The sequence below is a fragment of the Penicillium malachiteum genome (genome assembly GCF_028827825.1).
Source record: "Penicillium malachiteum strain IBT 17515 chromosome Unknown utg000003l:1.0-4950554.0:1.0-4952489.0, whole genome shotgun sequence".
Lineage (NCBI taxonomy): Eukaryota > Fungi > Ascomycota > Eurotiomycetes > Eurotiales > Aspergillaceae > Penicillium > Penicillium malachiteum.
Genome location: NW_026643096.1, coordinates 230,536 through 248,361, shown reverse-complemented (window position 1 = coordinate 248,361; position 17,826 = coordinate 230,536). Strand labels below are relative to the sequence as shown.

At 46.7% G+C, this 17,826-nt stretch overlaps 6 protein-coding genes across 6 annotated transcripts; 3 read left to right on the top strand and 3 right to left on the bottom strand.

Moving 5' to 3' along the window:
- Positions 1-359: 359 nt before the first annotated feature.
- On the bottom strand, positions 360-1,260 carry N7483_006415 (DUF2293 domain-containing protein; the record flags this gene model as incomplete). Its single annotated transcript, XM_057089852.1, has 2 exons — positions 360-1,001; positions 1,060-1,260. 2 exons carry the CDS (start codon positions 1,258-1,260, stop codon positions 360-362), a joined length of 843 nt encoding a protein of 280 aa, XP_056944593.1.
- A 3,058-nt stretch (positions 1,261-4,318) lies between these two features.
- N7483_006414 (PHD finger domain protein) lies at positions 4,319-6,530 on the top strand (the record flags this gene model as incomplete). The annotated part of the gene is made up of 2 exons (XM_057089851.1): positions 4,319-6,288; positions 6,347-6,530. Coding segments are annotated over 2 exons (2,154 nt in total), but the record flags the coding sequence as incomplete, so codon positions are not given.
- Positions 6,531-7,029: 499 nt separating this feature from the next.
- Positions 7,030-8,253, top strand: N7483_006413 (sideroflexin family transporter; the record flags this gene model as incomplete). The annotated part of the gene is made up of 4 exons (XM_057089850.1): positions 7,030-7,133; positions 7,209-7,342; positions 7,405-7,499; positions 7,585-8,253. The coding sequence occupies 4 exons, from the start codon at positions 7,030-7,032 to the stop codon at positions 8,251-8,253; spliced, it is 1,002 nt and encodes a 333-aa protein (XP_056944591.1).
- A 489-nt stretch (positions 8,254-8,742) lies between these two features.
- On the top strand, positions 8,743-10,335 carry N7483_006412 (amidase; the record flags this gene model as incomplete). Its single annotated transcript, XM_057089849.1, has 2 exons — positions 8,743-10,096; positions 10,160-10,335. 2 exons carry the CDS (start codon positions 8,743-8,745, stop codon positions 10,333-10,335), a joined length of 1,530 nt encoding a protein of 509 aa, XP_056944590.1.
- Positions 10,336-11,251: 916 nt separating this feature from the next.
- Positions 11,252-13,548, bottom strand: N7483_006411 (putative protein kinase (Lkh1); the record flags this gene model as incomplete). The annotated part of the gene is made up of 6 exons (XM_057089848.1): positions 11,252-11,444; positions 11,527-11,586; positions 11,640-12,099; positions 12,156-12,503; positions 12,559-12,640; positions 12,736-13,548. The coding sequence occupies 6 exons, from the start codon at positions 13,546-13,548 to the stop codon at positions 11,252-11,254; spliced, it is 1,956 nt and encodes a 651-aa protein (XP_056944589.1).
- Positions 13,549-15,563: 2,015 nt separating this feature from the next.
- N7483_006410 (uncharacterized protein) lies at positions 15,564-17,405 on the bottom strand (the record flags this gene model as incomplete). The annotated part of the gene is made up of 7 exons (XM_057089847.1): positions 15,564-15,736; positions 15,797-15,873; positions 16,027-16,200; positions 16,228-16,565; positions 16,634-17,031; positions 17,115-17,253; positions 17,319-17,405. The coding sequence occupies 7 exons, from the start codon at positions 17,403-17,405 to the stop codon at positions 15,564-15,566; spliced, it is 1,386 nt and encodes a 461-aa protein (XP_056944588.1).
- Positions 17,406-17,826: the final 421 nt, after the last annotated feature.

Genomic DNA, 17,826 nt, shown 5'->3' with positions numbered 1-17,826 from the left:
GACTAGTAAGATTGCGAATATGCTGGTCTCCTTCATGTCAGAAGTTCTAGGTTCCAGGCAGTCCGCGGTTAGGTTCATCGGGTCACAACCATCATCACCGAACCGATACAGGATACTACGAGCTCTCCAGACTAGAGGTGAGTATTTGACTATAAAATGGTTCTTTTTGAATAGGATTTCAGTTGATCAATAGTACCGCGTTTTCAGCTCAGTACATGTGTCATCCTCTCCATGCAAATTGATCAAAGGATCTCGTAAACTCATACATAATTCCCATGTCACCATCCTTCAAACGCCTGCTATACAACAGTTCCCAAAACATTGAACGCCAAATCCCAAGTGTACATCACGCTGATAGTTTACACTGGGCCCGATGACAATTCCATGACTAGATTCTCAGTATCCTCTTCCTTTCCATCTTCCCAGAGTTTCTTAATCCTCTGGATCGTGGGCCACACGATTTTCCGTGCTTTCTCCCGCTTCATTCCACCATCAAGCAATTCATCGTACGGGGTATGCGTGTGACGAATATGAGCTTCAACTGCTAGTTCAGCCTTGCGATCATCCGACTTTATTGAGGTGCGCCCCACTCGCCCAGAACCCTTGAGGAAGGCGTGGTTAAGAATGATCTCCAGTGACTCAGCAGGCATGGACGGGTATTCTTCACGAAGGAGGTCCCGGCTGCGGCTGATAATTTTGATGTCACGCGCCTCAGTTTCATCGGCGCGGGTCTTTGCGGTTAAGGTTTCCATGTCGCATACCTTAACATGAACTTCCTCTGGGACTCGAATGCCTCGGGTTCGTTTGCCTGATTTGTCCTGGGTGTTTGTTAGAGCTTTATCCTGAGATTGGGTTTGCGATTGTCGAAAGAGACTCACGTAGACGACATAGACTATTCTATTAGATTCTTTGGTATTGGTTCGACAGTGTCTGGTGATGTAGACATTCCCTTTTGGCACAAATACATAGTTTTCTGGCATTGGTACGCGTTCGAAGACGTTCTGTTATCAAGTTAGAATTTAGATCAGGCTGTATCACAAGTTTGAGAAAGAGTCATACCTTTTCAAGAGGATCAAATGAAGGTGGAAGGACTCTTGATTTGGCTGGAAGATTGGCTTTAGAGACTTTGGAGGCCAGTGGAGATCGGTGGCCCGAGGTATCTGACTCCTTGGTTGCAGGATCTGCTACGGGCTTTTGGCCTCGGCCACGACGTTTGCCAGGCTTCTTCTTTTGATTTCCTTTCCTTTTTATTCGCGCCATTTTCGAGCACCGATTTTCAGGCTGTGGGTGCTAAGTGGTGAAAGGTGAAAGCGGAAGTCACAGTTGGGGGAGGTAAAGAATCAAGGTCAACAACCCAGGAATGCAATCACTGATTCCAACTTTGGAGGGGTTTAACTTATTCCATGACACATTGCCCAGGTGAAGAGGTTAGAAACTAATTACTGTCACTTTAATGTTCAGCGGGGTTCTTTCACCTTTCTTAGGGCCATTGATTCCTTGAATCTCTTTGACACTGTCTAAGAAAAGTAACGTGGCGCCTGATGTGGGGCCTTCCTGCCTGATATCTCGGGCTGTAAGGGGTAAATCAGGGGAATCTTTAAACATGACAAGTTTATCCCACCTGGCATATGGAATAGCTTGGTCGTAGTTGTTCAAATATTTACTGGCTTGATCCTGTTTACCGATCTGGTGCCGACAGGATATGATAACATTTGAACTCTTCAATACGACTACCTAGTACCTATACTCCGAGCTCTGTAGTAGTACTAGGTACTCTTTGACCTTCAAGTTCACGTTTATGATACGTATACCCATACTTAGACAGTACTCGGGACTCTCTCTAACATTTTCAAAATTCTGGCTATTGACGGCGTATATCATGATTAATCAAGTGAGGCTTGGACTCGTCAGCATTTCGGTCTTAAAATGAGAGAGTTCGACTTACAGATGTCCATGGAAATTTCAATGATCTTAAACGAAATTAAGATTGAAGGCTTCAATTTGCATGCTTCCAATATACCCCGTACTTCAATTGATTCTACTAATATTAATTCAAGTTTGTCCTCGTGTTAGCCTAGGCGCCTCCCGTGCTCGAATACATGGATGGCAAGGACCAAGTGTCCAGGCCTCGGAACGCTCAAGCGCTATAATGCTAGTGGTACTAGTGGGGTGACTGTCACCGCACATATACATATTCCGGAGTACAAAAGTACGGAAGTACTTGTAGATCTCTGAGTCAACTTCGATTGTAATAATTCACGACGTCGACGTAAATAACAGCTTCCGTGGGCCTTTAACTATCTGGGGCAATAGCAGTTTAAGTGGAGTCGACGGGGCCAGATGCTGTGTAATGTATATGTAGTAGCAGGTTAAGACATCTAAAAATCAAGATCCTGATCCGCCTCGGATCCGCTATGCCCAACCTGCATACGGGCTGTTCATACTGTCCAGTTAGATGAGGCGGATAGTATTGGTCTCCACCCGTGTCGCCATGAGCACCCGTTAAGATGGAGTGTCCGTTCAAATGCTCCCACCAAGATCTTCAGAAATTGGGATCAGCAAAGAGATCTGGGTAGGGATTAATAGCGGGGATATGATTTCGGTGCCCTTTTCAAACAATCCAAGGTTGGGAGCCGATAAACCATTTGGTGTATGGAACCACTTTCGCCTTAATATACTCTCTGTGATTGATCAGGGGTAAAACGAGCCCTGTCAGCAATCGGAAGCTGCACATGATCCGACAGTTCGCATGTACGGAGTAAGGGTGAAGCGACAGCGCTAGTGCAGGACCAGGTTCCAGGCTGCCAAGCGGATTTGACTTGGTACATATGCCAGGGGCCGCGAATTAGATGCATGGCGATCCTCGAATGATGATGCAGGACCCAGTGAACAGGCAGCATAGGGCCAAAAAGATAGGTTAGCGGAGAAGTGTCCCTTCGGGGCTATCGGGGCCCCTTTCCAAGGTTAACCAGGGATCAGCGGTTAATCCAAGAGCCCTATGGAGGGTACAGAGTATGGGGATGACTCCTTGGGGGGGAAACAGTTGGATGTTCTTCTTGAGGCTATAGTTTTTTCCCCCCTCTTCTCTTTCTCCATCTCAATCTCGATCTCCATATCCTCTCTCTCTCCATTTCTCTCAGATTGATCCGGAGATAACACTCCACTTTCATACACTCATGTCGTCATCGGTAAGATTGGCCCGCTCTGGGGGCTCACTAAGGACCAAACGGACCAAGCGCGGTTATCCAACGACATTCAACTGGCTCGTCAGCTTAATCCAACATGGAAGACCGGCTGCCCCGAACCAGGCTCGATCTCGTCGCCCCCAATTTGGTTCTAGATCGGCAGTGTTAACCCCAGGAGTGTTTTTCTCCGGGATGATAGGTCTTTTTTTTCAGCTGGGCTGTGCGTGTGAGATGTGGTAAAGAGTATAAAGTATACTACAGTAGAGTACATACTTGATTAAGGAATACTCCGCATAATATAAATTATTTAAAGTATAGAAATAGTCATCTATGACAGATGTACTTTCTACCAGTACACTTATGTCTATGTGACTCTAGTCTAATTTCGGACTGCTACTTCTAATAAATTGAATAAATTTAGTACGGGAAACCTTTTCAGTGGATAAATGAGTAAATGAGTGGAGGCTCATTAAATAATAAAAAAAGAAAAAAAAGAGAAAAAAAAGTCCCCACGTAAAAAAACGTAAAAACGTAAACTCCGTTAAGGAAAAAATCGAACTTGGACAAACAAAGGAAAAGAAAAACAGAAAATCAATTTTTTTTTCTTGGTTTAATCTTAACAACTTCGATCTTACATTTTTAACAGATTTCAACTTCAACTCTTTTATTCTATCTTATCACTAAGAGTAAGATCTTCAATTGAGGTCAAGTGTGAACCTTGGAACATTGAAGCAGATATTCCTTGGACATCAAAAATCCATAGAATGATCGTGCCTTCTCTATAACCTTAAATCTCCCCTCTTTCTCCCTTTCGAGCATTCCACCTTCAATGGTTGCTGGGTCTTAAGTTGCTGATATGAGCTGGGATCACCCTGTCCACAGGTATGTTCCCCTTCCTTCTCCCTTTCCTCGTGCGGGGTGTCCCCTTTCCCCGACTGCATCAGGACCTGGACTTCCATAGACAATACAACACCTTCTCCGGGGCTATCTTCTCTCTCATGTCCATTCCATCATGCTAATCCACCCGGCAATGTTCAGCTTCAGCTATCCCAACGGCGAACCTCAAACTCCTACGAGGACCCCGACTACAGCCGCATTCGACTCCTTTACAACCCCCCAAACTCGAATCTAGTTTTTTCGACCCCAGAGTCACTTGGGATACCGCAGACCCTTATGCTTCCAGTCCAGAGTTTATACGATCACCCCAAAAATTTGCCCTCGGGACCCCGTCAAATCCTTTCAAGACAGAGACCATCGACCCCCATGAAGGAGAGCTGAAGGATGGAAGGGCTTCGGAACAGACCGATACAGTGAGACGGATTCGGCCGCTGAAGCCATTGCCTGGATTAAGCGAAGATGGACCAGGAACAGTGGGATCAGCAAAGTCCGCGGCGTCAATGCAAACACCACCACCCACGAGTGCGTCAAGGAGGAAGATCCCTGACTTTGAATCACTGGGCAGTTTGGGTAGAGGTCCCAGTCCGAGGATAGGAAACCACTTGGAGACACCGAGTCGCTTTTTGGGAGCATCCCCGCGAATGTTTGGCAATTTACAATCGTCACCAGATCTCTTTCAATTAGCTTCGTTGGATCCAACAGGCTCTCCCTTCTTTCCACAACAACGTCTGTTTTGGGACAACGATCAAGATCAACCCACACATGATATCCCCTTCCCAGGCACTCGCCGTGATGCCGCTCACCCACCAAAACCCTTATCGAATACCTCCCTGGGCACCCATATTCCGCAATTGCCTACGATCGATGGTACCATGGACCTTCCCGAATTTAGCGGTCCGTTTGGAATATCTTCTGCCCCGCCTACCGATGCGGCATTGTTTCCTGCGCCTTTCTCTACCTCCCCACGTCTACCTGTTACCAAGGCTGAAGACCCGGCTATGTTCCTGAGCTCACCAGCTCGTCGTTTCGGTGGACCCCAGCTGACTCCAGAGCGGAAACCGTCCCGTGGGCTGAGACAGCCGTACCACCATCAAATCGAAGAGTCGAAGCGTGAAGAGCTCCGTCGTGCTCAGGGCCATGATCGACAAGCTCCTGCCTCATTTTCAAGCTTATCGGATGACGAGGAGGATGACTTGACGCCACGAGTAAGACCAGGATTGACAAGGAGTGTGACGCACAGCGCTCTTTCGAGCTCGTCTCAGCGGTCACTCAGTCAGCCCAGAGGATCGATGCGATCTACCAGCGGGGTCCGTAAGAGCCCGTCAAAGGGCCGAGTATCTCCGGTTAAAGGGGTCCGCCACGCCTCGTTGACAAGATCAGCATCAGTCGCCTCTGGGTTTCCTAGTCGCCCTCCAGTACCTGCAGTGGTGCTTCGTATCGGACGAGATGGCCGTGCGAAGGCTGAAATGGAACCTCTTGATGAGGGTCCCACTGGGCTGACAGACCCATTGACTGGCATGGACCTGGATGGATCCGCCACTGAAAGTGAAGCAGATCCTGCCGAGTATTCTGAATATCCCGTCTTGCCTCGGTCTCAATCGTCGTTCTCCTTGTTCGATGGCAACCGGCCTAACATAGCTCGAAGCGACTCGGGCTCTCGGCCACCTTCCAAGGGATCGTATGCCTCGATTGGCTCATCCCAGTCAGGTCGTGTGTCTCCCTGGGCTGGCTCTACACGAGGTGTTTCTGGTCGATCAACGTACCGAGGTTCTCCTGAGGCTGCAAAGCGGACACCAAAGCGACATTCATCACTGTTACTCCCATCTGACGCCTCATACACTCGTGGAAGCCTTGCATCCCAGTCCTTACCTGGCGATGAGGATGACACCGGTGATGCCCAGGCTGCTCTCCGGCAAGTTCTCAAGGAGCGTGGTCGTGGCCGTGGCCCAAGACCTTCTACTGGTGGTTATGGGGCTCGACTCCCTCGAACCTCGAATACTTTTACACACCTCCGCTCGTCCCCTCCACGAATGCATAGCGATTTTGATATTCAATCTCGACATTCTAATGCCTCACCGACTACTGTCACCGATCCTGATTTAGCCACGCCCCATACGGAGAGACAATGCAATCACAGTAATCCCAGCAACGCCACTCGCTGCATTTGCAATTCTATGGACAATGGTGGGCATCTCATGATTCAATGGTGAGTTTACATTCTTCCTCTACTTTCTACGTTGGGGCATTTATACTGACTTCCCTAGTGAATCATGTACCCACTGGTTACACACAAAATGTGTTGGGCTGGAACGAGCCAACCTCCCCTCGTTCTATGTCTGCATGTTTTGTGTACAAACCCCATCCCGGCAAAACCGAGTTCGCTCGGATTACGGAGCCGGTGGCGGTCCCCCCTCCCTTTTGGCACATAAATCGTTTCGATTTCGGTAAAGCTACCGTTTGTTGATGTACTCTGACGACCTCATTTTTCCTTTGTTCACCTTGCATTAGCCGGGCTCGTTCCCGTCTGTCCTTTATTCCCTAATCTTTTTTGTTCCCTCGATGATACCTGTGTACTACTGTACTATTGCCACATACTTTTTTTCTTCGTTATATAGTTCCTTTTTCATAAGGGACTGGATTGAATAGAATCCTTATTCATATACGATTTTAGTATTTCTGTCCAGTCATTCCAGTGTCTCTACCTAGTAATGTACCTATAGTGTCCAAATGTACTTCTGCATCTTGAGATAAACTCTGCAGATAAGCTTATCTTGTTACCGGCAAGGGTTCCGGCGGTGAGCTTATCGTAGCCCTATAATTGGTCTGATTTCTTATCCGCCTCACCGCCCTTTTATCGGTACCTGAAGAAAGATTTGGCTCCCCGCAAAATTGAAAAACGGAGTCATTCCCCTTCATCTCCACTCGTTTTCTTTTAGGCGTTTGCAACATGTCTGCCTCGATCCCTGGTAAGAGGGACCTACCGGTCTCACAGTACGATCTCACAACCTACTGGGGTCGAGTGCGCCATGCTGCTGATATTTCAGACCCTCGGTAAGTGTTTATTCCCTGTTGAAAGGCGCGTGACCTATTGTGTGGGAATAATATACTGACTCAAGGGTTTTACAGTACCCTCCTTGCAGGCTCTGCAGGATTAGAGAGCGCTAAGGGTCTGATTGCACAGTATAAGCAGAATAAAATCCCTGCCATGACTCCGGATTTGTGGCAGGCTAAGAAAGTGGTCGACGCCACCCTGCACCCCGGTATGAATTGAGATAATTGCGCGAGGGAAATAAAGAAAAAGTCGCTAATATGTGACTTTTAGATACTGGCGAGCCCGTTCTGCTTCCTTTCCGTATGTCATGCTATGTCTTGTCGAACTTGGTTGTTACGGCAGGTATGCTGACTCCCGGCCTTGGTGTGAGTCAACCCTCAATCCTATTTACATGCGGCGCTATGGGATAATACGTGATGTTGTGGATTCAATCTAATCTGTATAATTCAGACGGCCGGTACCCTCCTTTGGCAAATCGGTAACCAATCGCTCAATGTGGCCATCAACAATGCGAACGCCAACAAGTCCACCCCCTTGTCGATTCCACAGATCGCCAAGTCTTACTGTATGGCTGTCTCAGCTTCCTGCTCCGTTGCCCTGGGTCTGAACGCCCTGGTCCCTCGTCTTAAGAGCATTTCCCCGAATACCCGTCTCGTTCTGTCCCGTTTGGTTCCCTTCGCCGCTGTGGCCAGTGCTAGCGCTCTGAACGTCTTCCTTATGCGTGGTGAGGAGATTCGTCAGGGTATCGATGTCTACCCTGTTCTTTCAGAGGAGCAGCGAGCCAACGGAGACCGTCCTGAGAGTTTGGGTAAGAGTAAGAAGGCTGCTACTATCGCTGTTGGTGAGACTGCTATTAGCCGTATTCTCAACGCTACACCTATCATGGTTCTCCCTCCTTTGATTCTGGTTCGCTTGGAAAAGACCGACTGGTTGCGTGCTCGTCCTCGTATGGTCACCCCTATTAACCTCGCTCTCGTCCTTGGTACTTCCCTCTTTGCTTTGCCTTTGGCTTTGGCTGCTTTCCCCCAGCGTCAGGCTATTAGTGCTAGCAGTTTGGAGGAGGAGTTCCAGGGCCGTGGCGGTTATGAGGGTATGGTCGAGTTCAATCGGGGTATGTAAAGTTTGGTTTTGGTTTTTATATACTGGCGTTGCAGCGGATGCATTTGGCATTGCAGGTAGATACTTGTTTCTCGTTCAAATTTTTGGTTGTATAGCCTTGTCTAGAGATTTGAATCTTATGTTATTTACTTTGAATCCATGTTTTGATGTTCGTCAATTCCTATTAGTGGTGAAATGAATGTCTTTCGTCCAAGTATCATATTATTGTAGGCGGGGCTTACTCTTCCATACTACGTCATTTCATGCAGTGTGACTAGCACCATCAATTGAACCATTTTAATCAACTGAAAGTGCGATTAGTAGTAGTAGTAAGACTTAGTTGGGTTTCATCGGACTCCAGCACTTCCAAGGCTGGGATTTGATTGATTGTTCTATCTCTATATAGTACCGTGACTCTGTACCCGGCTCTCAGATCGTCATCTCGACAAATCACTCTAGATATCCGACCCCACCCGTGGATTTGAACAAAACACCTATTGATATACAAACATGAACTCAGTGCGACAATTCTCTATCGAAGAGTTAACAATCTCAACCTTCCACTCGGCCCTCCGTGAAGGCCTTACGAGTTGCAGCGAAGTAACCAACGCATACCTAGCCCGAATCACAAAATACGACCCCACGCTAAAAGCACTCATCAACATAAACCCCAACGCTGAGAATGAAGCACTACAGAAAGACTCAGAAAACAAACAATATCTCACTCAGAATCGGCCATTCCCACCATTACACGGTGTTCCTATTATCCTAAAAGATAATTACACGACATTCGACCTCCCTACTACAGCCGGAATAAAAGCCTTACAATCTCTCCAAACAGTCTCAGATTGTGACATTGTCTCGAGACTTCGTCATGCCGGTGCTATTATTCTCGCTAAGGCCAATCTCCATGAACTCGCTCTTCATGGAACGACGACCTCTTCACTCCGTGGTCAGACGTTGAATCCTTATGATTTACATCGTACCCCTGGTGGTTCATCTGGTGGCACAGCTGTTGCGCTTGCGGCTAATTTGGGGCTTGTGGGCTGTGGTACTGATACGGTTAACTCCCTGCGTTCTCCTGCGTCTGCGTGCTCGATTGTCGGGTTTAGACCGTCAATTGGGCTAGTTGATACCAAAGGAGTTGTACCTGTTTCTGACACACAGGATGTTGCGGGTCCTATGGCGCGGAGTGTTGGGGATGTGAAGATCTTGTTTGATGTTATGAGGGGAAATAATGGAGTTGAGATTGGTACAGGATATTCCGATTCGACTCGACGAGATGGAGGATTGCGTATTGGTATTTTGGATGCTTATTTCGAGCTTGAAGATATTGGATCATGCGAGAATGCTATCGGGGCTGAGAATGCCACTGTACAGAGTATTATTCGCAAAGCTCTGATTTTGATACAGGATTTATTGGATGTTTCTCTGATTCCGGTGGAATGTGATGCAAACTGGGGTATTGCACATCTACTCGCAAATGCAGATACACAGGCTTTCGAGTTCCAGGAATGTCTTGATTCTTTTCTCCAATCGTCTGATATATCATCCACTCCACATCGTTCCTTGGAATCAATAGTGCAGAGCGGTGAATATCACAAGGAAGCCGTGACAGAAGTTTTCTTTGTATCTGTGGAAAATCCAAGTGTTTTCTCCCGTTCAAGTGAGGAGTACCGCGCTCGTCTTGATACCATTGCAGCGTTAAAGGAATCTGTGAAGCAGTGTTTCGATAAACACAATCTCGATGCCTTGGTCTATCCGCACCAGCGTCATCTTGTGGTTAATATCGGAGCAACGAGGCAGCCAAATCGAAATGGCATCCTAGCTGCTGTAACCGGGAACCCGGCGATTTGTATTCCAGGTGAGTATCATCACTTGAGTCTGAGATTCAAAGTTAATCAAGCAATGACTGATCATTATACAGCTGGTTTTAGTCCACCCACTCCGTCGGCTCATCTGGGTATTCCCGTTGGAATAGAATTTATGGGAAGACATGGACACGATGATGAGTTGTTGGATATTGCGGAACAGGTAGAAAGTCTGCTTCAAATAAGACACGTACCAGCTCTTTTCTCTGAGAGGCTTGAAACATGTACATGAGCGCATTCATAGCCCTTGTCTTACTTTGCCAACATTTGAAACCAAACATCTGAAGAGTCGGTGAGAAATGATATTTGGAAGCTATGTATGCCTTAGAAGTACTTATAGCTGTGTAATTTAGTCTACATCTACTAGTATCAAACCGAACCTGCAATCTTGTTCTGATAAGCATTTTCAGTCTCTTCAAAGTTCATTGAACATATTGAATGGCTTATTTCACATGTTTTCCAAGGCTTGTCGGAGTTACATGAAACCCCAATGCCTATATACACCAGTTCACTGCCCCCGTACAATACGCCAAAACAGAAAAATGGTATAATAATCGCAAACTAAGCATCTCCCATCCTCAAGTGAATACTCAAAATGAAACCTGGAAAAATAATGATGAAGAAAAGGCACATGCAAGAATCGCAGAAGCCTGCTGCATATAACCGGCGCCGGAATGAGTGGCAGAATAATAAATAAAACATAGACATAAGATATCACGATGGACCTCCATCGCATGAAATTGTAACCCGGGGAAATAAGTGTGCGAAATGAGTACCTCGACAGGGAAGTGAGAGGGGAATATAAGTCCCGGCCCCCAGGTGATACAAGAATTCAGGAACTGGCCATGGCAGGGGTTGTGTATAACAACGACCCATGAGCTCAGAGCTGACCCTGTAACTCCCAGTATTCCACCGTCGAGAGTGAATAGAAATAGGAAGAAAGAGAACAGGAGAAGTGCGCATCGTTATCATCATTCCCCAATGAGAAAACACCATCCAACCCATCCGTGAGAAAATTACCCAAGAAATATGAACCCATCTATCCATAATGGAACCTTAGAGACGCCGGCGGGATCCCCTGCAAAGATACTATGGCAAAAGCCAGATGACGATGAAAAAGTCATAAGTAGACATGACGGACATGGCATTTATCGTGGATGACGGTGTAATCCCATGCCAATCCTGTATGCCTCCGTGCCATCATCGACTAGAGTCTCCTTGAACCAGGGGTGCTTTAGTGCCTCCTTAGCAGTGATACGTTGCTTGGGATCGTAGACGAAGATCTGGCGCAGAAGGTCCAGGAATTGACGGTTGAAGGGGGGTGTTGGTAGGAATGAAATCCTGGTCATTATTAGCGAAGGGGGCCTCAAGAAACGATGAAAGTGAAATACATACGCTTAGTGCCTTCATCGCACGAACATACTTCCGAGAAGCCCGGGTGGTTTCGGTAGTAGGGTAGTCCAGCTTGGTGCGATTGAAGTACCTGAATAGACGAGTCAGTATATGATGTGAACCGTATGTCTGGTGATAACCTACTTGGCAGCTGAGTTGTGGTTGCCGGCACGTCCTTGCATGACCTGTCGGACTAACTTTGCATCAATCCGAGTATTGATCACAGCCTCCATCATCGCCAAGTGTTCGAGATTATCATGGGTCTGAAATAGAGCATCACCGGTGAAGAACTCCACCAAGATGCACCCTATGCTCCAAATGTCGCAGGGGAAACTCCAGCCCAAGTTCAGGATAATTTCAGGTGCCCGGTAATGCCTTGTGGAGACGACTGAGGAGTGGTATTCGTCATCAAAGGTGGCAGAGCCAAAATCGATCAGCCGGATCTCGCTGTCGAGGAGAACTCGCCGCTGGCGAGCATTTCGCGGGTTTGCGTGGGAAGAGGAAGGGATGGTACGGTTGTAGGTAAAAGTCTGGTAGGCGCTGCTGACGAGGAGAATGTTTTCGGGTTTGAGATCGGTGTGAATGAGGTTGAGGTCGTGAAGAACTGCATCTCAAGTTAGCAAATACTCGGGATTCTGATGAGTTATACAATGAACGTACAGGCCACACTGGTAAAGAGCTGGCGGGCAAAATGCTGAATCTGACTGCTGGGGAAAGGAACAAATCCGTTGCCTTTCAGAAAATCGAACACACTTTGACCTAACAGGTCTGTAACAATGCATATGTGGTTGCGGAAATCAAAGCAGTCCCGCAGATGGATGCATTTGTTGCGGTTGCTCTTGTCGTTCGAGGCAAGAGTCGATAGAACTCGCAACTCGATCCGCGAGGCATCTCGGTACTTTTGGATTGAGCGAATGATCTTGACGGCGCAGCGGGCCTTTCGCTGCTTGTCATAGGCTTCCACCACCTTTCCAAACGTGCCCTGTCCTAGGAGCTTAATGATAGAGTCTAGGAACTTGTCAGCATGGTTGAACCGGAAGACGGAGGAACGTGGAAAACTGACATCGCTCCGTCAGCTGTGTCTCAGGAGTCACAATATAGTGACCATCGTCATCATCGAATTTTTCGTGACGGGAACTCGTGTACTAAGAGGATCGGAATTAGCTGGATTTCCCCAGAAAGGCCAAGGGAAGTGAGCGAAGGAGTGAAGGAAAAGAAAAAGAAAGATAGGACTGCTCACATCTCTAATAACCGGCACAGGTACATCCTTTGCTTTGATTATGGGTTGCGGAGGAGGAATATAGTTGAGAAACGCGTCACCCGCATTCTCCAATTCCCGTCGTTTCTGCTCGTCGCGAGTTGATTTCCGGGTGGTCCGCTTGCGCTTTTGGCCCACAGTGCTATCTTCGTAGTAAGACGCGGCGTTGGCACCGGTGCTGCCTTGAGATCCCATGGATGTGGGGGCAGTCGTGTGCAGGGAAGTGGTTCTGTCCGTAGACAAGGAATTTGACGAATTTTCACCATATTGTTGAGGGTTGATTGAGAATGACGGTCGGTCATAGTAGTTTAGTTCGTAGGCCGTCTCGATTCCCGTTCGTCTCCTCTTGCCCGCGGGCTGAGGCGCGGCAGGTTGACCGGCTGGTGCGCCATGGGCCGGGGGAGCCGGAGCAGCTTTGGCAGCCTCAGGAGCTGGGCTGTCATCGATCACGATGACCTCCTTGGGAATTCCGTTCTTGTAAAACTCACCCCAATCAGGCTTCTTGTTCCGGCCACCTTGCGAAGGGGCCGCACTAGAACCACTTGGGTGAGAAGGCATGCCGGATGGCGTCGAGGTCGCCGGAGCGACTCGAGCGGACTGAGTGAAAGGAAGGGTTGTGGTGTTGGCGGTAGCGGTGGTTGGTGAAGGGACAGAGTAGGTGTAGGGATTTGCCAGGCGAGCCCCTGCGGCGGTGGATGTAGTTGGATAGGCAGAAGTCGCCTGATATGAGGAGTGAGGATATCCGTAGCGCTGGTGAGAAGGATGGGTTGCAGTGGCCGTGGATGGAGTCGACATTGTGTACGGAGGAGTCCCGTCCGTCACACGAACGGTCCTTGGAGCGTGTGGAGAGTGCGTTCACGACCGATTGGCGGCGGTGGAAACGGAGAAACTCCCTCGGACAAATGAATCACACACGACCCAGTGGAAGTCGCGAGGTGTAAGTGAGTCAAGAGAGCTGTAAGAACGAAGGGAAGGGTCGGAAGGGATTTGAGACGTGACAATGACGAGGCGGTCGGAGAATGGGGGGGAATCAGATCAAGCCTGATGCATGTCTAGGGGAATTTTTTTTTTCTTGCTCGAGGATAGATACAATAATATCACGAAGAAGCGGGATAGAAATTGCGAATCATTGAGAAGAAATATAGCGACATTTGGGGGGTAAAAAGGGGAGGGAGGAGGGAGAGAAGAGAAAGATTGAAGTTGATGATGGGAAGGCGACCAGAGTTGGGGACGTAAGAGTGTTGCCGATCACTTTGTGTTATTTTTTTTAATAAGGGACTCGACTTATATTCACTTAGGCATTCACTCTTTTTATTTTATTTTATTTGTCTCAAAATAAAATATGAATCTTTATTATTTTCTATTATTTTTGATCCTTTTTTATTCTTCTTTTTTAACCACTTCCCACTTATACACGTATAGTATTATCTCATCTCTATTCCCCTATATAAGAATATGACAGCGCGTTAGTCTTGAAGTATTCTTGACCGTGCTGATCTTATTTTACAATTTACACTTCCAGGGCGATATTATTGGGTTAAATACGAGACAAATCCCATCACTCAAATTTTGAATTCCGTGTGATATTCTCTCATCCTCATTGCGCGCCGCCACCGGCATGAATAGCCCTGGACTACCCGATCCCACAGAGAGAAGTACAGGAAAAGAGAATTAAATTCTTAGAAAGGACTTAAGCTCTTGAGAGGTCATAAACTACTTGATAAAAATTCAACAGTTCTATCATTTATAGCGAAATAAAATGAATTTTCAACGTGGACTCGTCTAGGATCACCTGACACGGATGAATGGTAGGACCGGCGAATATACGAAGTTTCTAAGTGAAAAGATGAGAATTATGAAGAAATTATGAAAGAAAAGATGGAAGATCATGGTGGCAGACTTGAAGATCCAGAAGCGAGAGAAATATCCGGATGAATTATTGTCCCGCCTAGGTGTTGATAGACTCGAGAGCTGCTATGCTACTAACACTAGTTCAAGTGCTTCCTATATCACCGAGTCATACATGTTAAAATGGAATTTCAGATCAACTGCCCAGGTGGTATCTATTGATCTCATTTTGCAAATAATGGACAACTTGAATCCATATCTTCAAGTTGGGGGCTAGACCCAATTTTAGCACTCCAACATGTTAACCCTCGAGTCCGAGTCTTGAGATCATGATCCTTTCGGTTCAGCCTTTGGGGCCATGGTCATCCTCATGCGGGGCAGAGGTGCCAAGTCACTAGAATCTATTATCTGCAAGCCAAAGCACCTGGGCACTTGAGCACCCGGGATCCGTGGACCAGGGCTTCGTGGAGACTGCCTGGTATTATGTGCATGTCCTTTGCATAGCCGAAGACTCCCTCATGAACATAACAAGACTTCCAAGATTGAACCTCAATCAACCCAGGTGACAGCTTAAATACTGTCTAATTATAAAAAGGTATATGTACTGTTATATCATACTATCATTATACGCATGAAGATGTCATGCTGATCATCGATGCACTATTGCGCTCTATCCGCCGATTTGCGGGGCTTCGCGGGGAAAAGAGAAATCAGGAGTGGAACCAAAACGCCACTACCTACTCAAGTGCATCATGATCAAGCATTCAAGTTGAAATGCACTTGTCAAATTATGTACGTGTTTGCTAGGTATAAACTTGAGACCAGTCATTCTAATGTTTTATCTTGAGTACTACTACTAGTACTAGTAGTAGTATAATTTTCCAAAGATTCACTCAAGTTAAGACAAAAGACCCGCTAAATTACTACTATGTAGTAGTACTAATTCATCCTACCTCTCACTATCAATCTAGCCTCGGGTACAGAGCATGGCCTTTAGGAACCATAATAAAATAGTTCTCAAACTCCATACTTTCATCGGTGGTCGATTCCGCAATCAGCGCCGTGGGGCATTTCTTAAGAAAGTGGAAAATGCCACAGGTGATCTCAAAGATCGCAAGGTGCATACCAAGACAGGCTACATAAATTAGTCCCAACAATTTTGTAAATGAATATTCCGACTCCAAGGTTAACTCACTTCGAGGTCCTGTGAGGAAGGGTGAATATGCGTCCTTCGTTTCCGGGGTTGGGGCATCCCATCGGTCAGGGTTAAAACTGAGAGCGATTTAGCATGCAATACATCCTAACTCTGAATAGAAGAATATCAAGTTCGCAAAAACTACCTGAGAGGATCATGGAAAATCTCTGGATCTCGCATCATTGTAAATGTTTTAAGTGCCCACCGTAGTTCCAGCTGGAATATGATACCCAGCTAGTATGGCCCCCGAAGAGGGTACCATACGGGGTAAACTAGGGCCTCCACCATAGATTCGCAGTGACTCTTCAATCACTTTTTTCAAATATCGTAGTATCATAATATCTTTGGCAGGGGCCTCTATGGGAACAGATGAGATTTCATCCATGAGTTTGTCGCGCACCTCCCTATTACATGGTCTCAGCAATGCATACATGAGAAAGGTCAGTCTGACTGAGGTGGTATCGCTGCCAGCAACAATAAGGTTTCCTGCTTCCTGTGCAAGCTGGTAGTCACTTAGCTCCTGTTTGTTTTTTGTCGGGTCCAAGAATCGAGAGAAGAGACAGTTGGAGGCTTCGGGGTTTTTCATGATGAATTCTCTATGGTTCTGAATTGCGACAAGGCCGTACTCGTTGAGTCGAGATCGAGTACCAAGAGCAACTTGGAGTTTCTTGATGAGGAGATACTGAATTAGATTGAAGGCTGGCATCGTTTCAGACTGAATACCAGTGATCATCATAGTAGTTTCCAAGTCGCGGACGTAGCCAGTTTTCTATACTCAGTCAATAATGGTGAATTAGAAAGAGATCTGCATTCTCAAGTGCTTTGTGATTAAAATACCTCTCCAGTCTCCAAAAGTCCAAATGATTCGCCAAAACTTAGTTCTGCAATCACATCCGTGGCCAAGAATGTCCACCACTTCATGATATCCGCAAACCCATTGACATGAGCATCTCGAGAAAATTTGTCCACTGCCATGGTGATCTTTGCTCTGATCAGCGTTTCCTTGGACATGATTGAGCTATTGCTGAGCTGTTGAGAGAATAATCTCTTTCTGTTCCCATGCTCTCTGGGATCTGTCATCGCAAACAATCCAGGTGAGTCGTGTTTGCCTTCACTATTGGTGAAAGTTTTGTACCACTCTGTTCTGAGGAATTGAGAACCGATGGAGTGTAAAGTCCGGTGTGAGTTGACATCAGAGAATGAGACTTCGTTGGGGGAGATACGGACGCAGTGACCTAGTAGATTGAGACGAGGTCCGAGTCAGTATCCACAAGCATTTTGAGATTACTAGTATAGTAATGTCAGGAGTATGATATACCATAAGTCTGGTGTAAACTATCAATATACTGCGCGCGTTTCCCAGAAACGACGTTCCACTTGAACCAGTAGTGAGTCCATTTTGCATACCATGGTCCTGGCAGTTTGCGCAAAGGGGTCAAGTATGGTCGCTTGATAATCTGGTCTTCGTCAGTCTTCGCTGATCTATGTGGCACACTTGAATCAGTGCACATGTGTAATTTACCGCAATGATTTTGGCGAGTAGTACGATAGATGCTAGTAACTGAATTGTCTGACAATAGTTCATCAGAAATGGGGTCGGAGGTGTCATCTTCAATAATAGAAACTCGGCGTGGTTACAATTTAACAGCGTTGAGGAACATCTTATTCCTCTTGACTCTGCGCATGCGGGGTCTCATATATTAAAAGCAAAGTACTTTCAACCTCGAATTTGTCAGCGCACTCATCTGAGTTTGGAGATTCGACTCGAAAACATTGAAGCTGTCGGAAAGTGGAGGATGGTGCCGAGCGCTTTGACGGTATACTCTTCTTCCAGGTAGATGGTACCAGTGAAGAATGCCAGTGTCTGAATGGGTCAAGCTTCTTCAAAATTCAGACTTCAAGTTCTTTCATTTAAGCCTAAAGCCTCTAAGATACACCAAGGATATTTCCAAGGTTCCCTGTAGATAGATATGGCTTCTTCACTGGCAACAAGGATTGACAGTATTGGCAGTATAGGTATTTGATATGGA